Source organism: Talpa europaea (genome assembly GCF_964194135.1).
Source record: "Talpa europaea genome assembly, chromosome: 10".
Classification (NCBI taxonomy): Eukaryota; Metazoa; Chordata; class Mammalia; order Eulipotyphla; family Talpidae; genus Talpa; species Talpa europaea.
This window is the reverse complement of record NC_140077.1, coordinates 26,105,167-26,112,135: the sequence shown is the minus strand read 5'-3', so window position 1 is coordinate 26,112,135 and position 6,969 is coordinate 26,105,167. Positions and strand designations below refer to the sequence as shown.

At 50.1% G+C, this 6,969-nt stretch overlaps 1 protein-coding gene across 1 annotated transcript; it reads left to right on the top strand.

Annotated features, from left to right (window-relative positions):
* Window positions 1-953: 953 nt before the first annotated feature.
* Window positions 954-5,868, top strand: HHEX (hematopoietically expressed homeobox; the record flags this gene model as incomplete). The annotated part of the gene is made up of 4 exons (XM_084246106.1): window positions 954-1,317; window positions 3,455-3,633; window positions 3,845-3,895; window positions 5,650-5,868. The coding sequence occupies 4 exons, from the start codon at window positions 954-956 to the stop codon at window positions 5,866-5,868; spliced, it is 813 nt and encodes a 270-aa protein (XP_084102232.1).
* Window positions 5,869-6,969: the final 1,101 nt, after the last annotated feature.

Sequence of the window (6,969 nt, the reverse complement as noted above, 5' to 3'; positions counted from 1 at the left end):
GACCCGGGCGAGGTGGGGGAAGCGCCGCGAGCAGCTGCTACCCCCAGGGTCCGGGGATAGGGGACATGCAGCCCCACCGGGTTGGAGCCTGCACAGCCTCTGCCCGCCAACGGCGCAGGACCCAGGCCTTCTCTTGATTCCTGCCCGGAGCGGCTTCTGCCAGCGTCCCCAGAGAAGTGACTGAGTTCGGGGCCCAACTAAAATCAGCTGGAGCGGCCAAGAGTCCACAGGACAAGTCTAGCTGTGCATCTCCACTGGGACGCAGTTAGGGCCGTGGATCTCTCTCTCTCTCTCCTAGGAGCTGCCCCAGGAATCCGGTCACTCTCTTGCGCTACGAGCCCTGGAGACGCCCCGGGCAACAGCCAGTGCCACCGTTATTCCAGGGCGCGCGCCAACCGGAGTGGACGCTCTCCCTTCTGCGAAGCCTCCACCCTGCCACTGGCCTCTACGGCCGGCCGATCCGGGTGCAGCTGTCCCTCAGCTGGGGGCCGGCAGCCGCCCCCCGGGGCTCGGGCCTGGACCCGAGCCCAGGTTTCTGCAGAGATGCCTCGGGGCTGCGGCGAGGGTCGCGCTCCATCAGCTGCTTTCCTCGCGCCTTCCCCGACGGGCGCGGCCCTGCGCGTCCGGACGCTTCGAGGGCGTCCCGGGATAGGGGTCTTGGTGCCCCCAGCGACGGCGGCGCTGGGTATCGGGGCGCAGGGTCTGGCGAGGCTGGGCGCTCGCGCGTCCCGGGGGCGGGGAGCTCGGCCGGCGGGGGCGGGCCAAGGGTGGGGGCGGGAGGCGGCTCCCGGGGCTCCGCGCCATTGGCCGCAGGGCCCGGCAGCAGGAAGGGGCCAAAGAGCGCGGCCCCACCCCGCGGCCGGCAGAGCCTATCGCCGGGAGCGCGGAGCGCGGATAAATGTAGCGCCGCGGCGGGGCTCGGCGACTCTCCTAGCGCGGGGCGCCGCGGAGCCATGCAGTACCCTCACCCCGGGCCCGCGGCGGCCGGCGCCGTAGGGGTGCCGCTGTACGCGCCCACGCCGCTGCTGCAGCCCGCACACCCGACGCCCTTCTACATCGAGGACATCCTGGGCCGCGGGCCCGCCGCGCCCACCCCCGCCCCCACGCTGCCGTCCCCCAACTCGTCCTTCACCAGCCTCGTGTCCTCCTACCGGACCCCGGTGTACGAGCCCACGCCGATCCACCCCGCCTTCTCGCACCACTCCGCCGCCGCGCTGGCCGCCGCCTACGGACCGGGCGGCTTCGGGGGCCCCCTGTACCCCTTCCCGCGGACGGTGAACGACTATACACACGCCCTGCTCCGCCACGACCCCCTGGGTAAGGCGGCCGGGGTCATGGCGGGGCCGAGCCGGGGCGGCGGCGAGCGAGGCGCCACCCGGCAGGTGGCAGCGCCCCGGAGGCGGCGGGCGGAGGGGAGGCAGTAGAAAGTAGTGGCAAAAGCCATTGAAAAGCGGCTGTCGGGCGCGCGCGGGGACTGGAGGCGCGGGCCCCGGCGGCGCGCAGCCCGGCTTGACCGCACCATGACTCAGATTGGTTTTCCTGCACCTTGCAGGCGTCGGGGCGCGCGGTCTCGGGCCCTGGGGCGCGCGGGCTGGCGGCCGAAAGCAGCCCTGGGGAGGGGCGCGTGTCTCCAGGGGTGACCACCGTCGCTGAAGGGACGGCGAAGGGAGTGCCAAGGCGCCCCGGGCCGGGAGCGGCCCCTGGAGCGCAAGGGAGAGCTGCCCGGCCCGGGTGGTTACGGGGCTGGACCTGGTACAAGAAGCTTGTGCAGTGCAAGAGCCTGACCCTTTCCGTTCATACAGGAAATCTTGAGTTCTTGATAGGAGTAAATCTGGTTTCAGAAGCTGTTAAGTGTTTTCCTGGCTGCATGAAGCAGACCCTTCCCCCGGAGTAGTGCACGCTGCTGATTATTTTATCGACATCCTCAATACAGACAAATTCAGGAAACACTCGACTTCTGATAGCCGGGATCCGTTTTTCTGATATTGTTCATTTCCTCTGTGTGGGATGTGACTTTATGGCAGCTAAAATAACCAGTTGCTTCCTATTTTTTTTTTTTTGAGGCTGTTTTGCACCAGTCTGAAACCTGACGTAAGCAAAATCTCGAGAAAAAAAAAAAAAAACGTAAAAAACCAACAATGCCAGCGTTCAGAGCCTTTAGGCTAAGGCCTGTATGTCCACTGACGGACTAAAACGGACAGATTAGCCGGTCTTTGGAGTAGAAAGGGTAGTACGGACACCTTGGATATATAGAATTTTCTGGGTTTGCCTGCTCAGTGCGTGGCCTTAGAAATAACTGCCTCCCCCGCACCCCCACCGCGATCTAAGGTCTGGGTGGCCCCTTGGCGCCTCTGGCATATGAAGTTCCAGGGTAAATAAGGAATCGGGGCTCCTTGCCTTGGGCCTCCAGGGATTTAAACTTACTCCGTGTTTGCAGCTTCTGTAGGGAACATGGAGACAACCAACATTTTCATTAATTAGCATTTAATGTCATTTTATTGTGGTGTCACCTCTAGCTCAATCCACCTTCCTTTCTCATCGTTACAGAGATCTGGAAGGGGTTACTTTTCTTTCTTTCTTTCTTTTTTAAATGCTATTATGTTGTATTTTTTTTTTTTTAATTCAAACTTGGAGACTTCGTGCCGCGGTCTCGGCGTGACTCTGTTTTCCTGCTAAGGGCCAAAGAGGGACCCTGAGCTCGGCTGGGCCTGAGGACGAACGTTTTCACAAAGCGCGCCCTGGGTTTCCTTGGGTTACTGCTGGGACTGTGCAGGAGGAAGCAAAGGGTTTTTCGAGATAGACCAACAGGAAACACATTGACGGAAATGTTGCCATAGCCCACGGGGTGGCTTTAACTGGCCGCCCCCGCAGGCCGGGTGTGAAATCAGAGGAGGCCGCGGCGCGCTCGAGCCTGGATTGGAAGCGCCACGCGCGGCCCATCGCCGGCGCCCAGGCTGGAGGGCTTCCCGGCACGGCCTGGCGGGAGGTCTCCCTGGCCCAGACTGCCTGCGGGTGGTGTGACAGTTCTCTTTACAGTTCATACACATCTGGGTATTTGGAAAGTGAGGTTCTCCAAGGGTGAGGACCTAGAAGTGCAAAAGGTTGTGTGTAAATTCGACAGCCACTGGACAAAGAGGGTTGTATTTTAAGCTCCACCTACAACGAGTGTTCTTTTGAGGATCAAAAGATTTGTGTTTGCATCAAGCTCTGGTTGTGTGCGTGTCTCTGAGTGTACTAGGGTGGTCTGTTGCCGGGCTCCGTCTTGATGCGTGACTTTGGGTGCCTGTGGGCATGTATGTCTGTTGGTGGGAGCGTCTTGGGTAACCTTGAGTCGGTGTGCATGTGAAAGGGTCTGATTGGGTTTCCACCTGCGTCCCCTCCTGCCTTTGTTATCCAGATCTAGGGTCTGCCAGGCCACTCCTGGGCGCTCACAAACCATGGCTCTTGTCCACAGGCAAACCTCTGCTCTGGAGTCCTTTTTTGCAGAGGCCTCTGCATAAAAGGAAAGGTGGCCAGGTGAGGTTTTCCAACGACCAGACCATCGAGCTGGAGAAGAAGTTTGAGACCCAGAAATACCTCTCCCCGCCAGAGAGGAAGCGTCTTGCCAAGATGCTGCAACTTAGCGAGAGGCAGGTGAGCGCGCCCGCGGGCTAGGACAAGCTCCTGGGCTGGGGTCGCGGGGTGGAAAAGAAATGTGGAGCCACGGTGCACCCAGGCAGTTTCGCCCGGCGGCGCAACGCCTGGAGCGCTGGTCTACCCCGCCGCTCCGGCTCTACTTCGCCCCACCTACCCCGGGCCCTCCAGATTGCGGGCTCACGGCAAGTTTTCATTCTCTTTCTTGTAGGTCAAAACCTGGTTTCAGAATCGCCGCGCTAAATGGAGAAGACTAAAACAGGTATGGACATGGTTCTGTTTCTATGGAAATAAATATTTTTATCATGTTATCTCAATGTGAGGCCTGTTATGGGTTGTATGCAAAAGTCATTTGAGAGACTATTTAACCTCTTCACCTTGATTAAAAAGGCAAATAGTCCTGCTGAAATGCAGGATGAGTTGCTCAGGTGGCAGTAATGTTAAAAGCACCTAATGCAGTTCCTCTATCAATTATGCTTGGGTTTTCACACACTGGCTAGTAAAACTCCCGGCTAATTGTTTTATAAACCCCATATGTTGTTTATCTAATTAACGCAGGAAAGATAAAGTAATTGACAGTAAATTACTTAAGCAGTTATCTTTGGGAGAAAATTGTTTCTTTTATTTACACAGCCATAATAAAACCAGGCAGAGCTCAGGGCAAATATAAGGAAATAAACACCTTTAAGTCTTGTTTGCACTGTTTTTTTATAATTAAGTATCAAAGAGTTTAAAAAATTGTTTTCTATCTAACGTAGCTCTTAAATGAATATAAAACTTGTAAAGAATAGTCAAGTCTCTGTAAAAAGCAGCTTAAACTTTCTAACATTATTCCAGTGACCTTGTTACGCAACATGAGATAAAAAGTTAAGGCTAATTCAGTTTTTAAAGCTCTATTGACTTAAAGCTAAAGATTTGTTTTTGATTTCCTAATCTGAATATATTCTCCAAAGTTACCTGAAAACTGCTGAATTGTTTATTTGCTAGTGTAAATACAATTTATAATAAAAAAGATATTTTTGAACCAATAATACAAGCGGGGAAGTTGAAGACAGTGTGCATTTTTAAATTTAGTGATCATGCCTACTTTAAAATAAGATGGTATCACAAGGGCCACTTTGAAACAGAAAATAAGATTCCTATAATTTCATTATTGTAACATGATTTTAAAATTTGCAGATTCCCTCTTAATTGATGACCTTGTGCATCCATTTCTTAACCTAGTTGCTTGCCTGGTGAATATATTCTAGAGTCCTGCTTTAAAAAAAGCTTAACTGTATGTCATATTTTTATAGTGTTTATGTCCATTCTAGGATTAAAAATTCATCAATTTATTTAGTTCTTGGTCAAAGACTTGACAACAGTCTTTGTCAAAGAATTTAAAAATAGTGGTTCCTATGTAAAAGGGATTTTTTCTAGAAATTCTCCCCAGATTTTAAGTAGGTTGTATTTGTCTCTCTTCCAGTTCTGATTTTTTCCCTTTGCCGTGTAACTTGCCACACACATTTACATGTGTTTGTAAACTTACTACAGAAAATGGATGCAAAAGGATTCCAGCTAATAATTTTTAATTTCCTCCTTAACTTACCTACAATTTAGCATCCATAGTTTTTAAATGTCTAGAAGATAATGTTAATTGGCAAGGTTTAAATATTTGTGTTATAAAGATAATGTGTATCTTAGTGATCTGATTTCTTTCCCCACCTATACTTTTAAGAATCTTGAGACTATGGGTCTGGATTGGATTTAAGTGTTCATATCACATAATACATATTCATGACTGGTTGTTCTTATCTGGCAAGAGTATAATGTTTCTCTGCTATGTCAGGAACTTTTGTCTTTATCTCTTTCAAAGTGAGAAAGAAGCACAAATATTTATTTTCTGAATAAAAATTATACATGAAAGCAATTGATAAACTGAAATTCTGAAAGATGGAAGAGGATGAAGACATTTTGATTTAGGTCTCTCACCTCTTCATATTTCATGATCATACCATTTTCGTTCCCTTTATTTAGGAGAACCCTCAAAGCAATAAAAAAGAAGAACTGGAAAGTCTAGACAATCCTTGTGACCAGAGGCAAGACTTGCCCAGTGAACAGAATAAAGGTGCTTTGGATAGCTCTCAGTGTTCGCCCTCCCCTGCCTCCCAGGAAGACCTTGAATCAGAGATTTCAGAAGATTCTGATCAGGAAGTGGACATTGAGGGTGATAAAGGTTATTTTAATGCTGGATGATAACCACTGACATTGGCATGCTCGGAAAACTGGACTTGGAAATAACATTTGCTCCAGAAAAATCTCCATAGATAAGCTGGAAAACTATATGAAAACAGGAATCAATGTTCTGGTATTCTTGAAACCTAAAATATTTGGTTCACTGGCTATATAACAAATTCACAGTGAAACCTTAATTTTGCCTTAAGAAATGGTTAATGTACTGATTTTAGGTTCTCTGATAAAGTGACTCTACACTGATTAAATGCACCTCCAAGACAATTTTTATTTATAAAAAATAATTGTGAGCCTTCGTTAAATTTTAAGTTATAACTTTAAAGATTTTAAAAGAATTTTCTTGAATGACTTATCCATTATCTGTTGATATCTCACTTAAAGGAAATCAAAGAAGCCCACAGAGCTGTGCCTTGAAAAGGGGGCTGAAATTCAGGCAGCCTTGGGCTATTAAAGGAAACATTCTTTACTTTTTTATGTCTTACTTATATTGCTGCCTTAAATCCAAAACCATTTCAGAACTCTTGGGGGTGTATGTGTTCTTGTCAGCTATAGTTGACAATAAATGCTTGTTTTGTACTATGACTTAGTACCTACCTGACCCAGGTGTTAAGGGTATATATAGTACAGTCCGATTCAAGCAGAGCAACTGACTCCTTGGTGACTAAAATTAATCACAGGCAAACAAGTAGGTTAATTCCATGTAAGTAGATGTAGATATTGTGTTTTATATCAGTGTTTATAATGTGTGTATATATAATTGCTCACTGTAAAAAAAAAATGGCCAAAATGATGCGTTGTTTTTTTTTAAAAACAGTATCTTGTCTATAAAATAAATCCGTCGGTGGGACGACTGACCTCGTCGGACCCCTCTCTCATTCTTTGATTAAAACACACTTTTCTGAGAGCTCCTGTGATGCCTGGTTCGGTGCCGGGCGCTGGGGCCGGGTGGGCGCTGGAGCCGGGGCTCTTGCTGCTGGTAGCGCCCCGGGAGCGCAGTCCAGGGCCGTGGGCGGACGGTGGGCGCCTGGAAGTGGATTTCAGCTTCTCCCCGAGTGTGTATGGAGTGGGGCGCTGGGTGTGCGTGTATGCGGGGCGGTCGGGAGG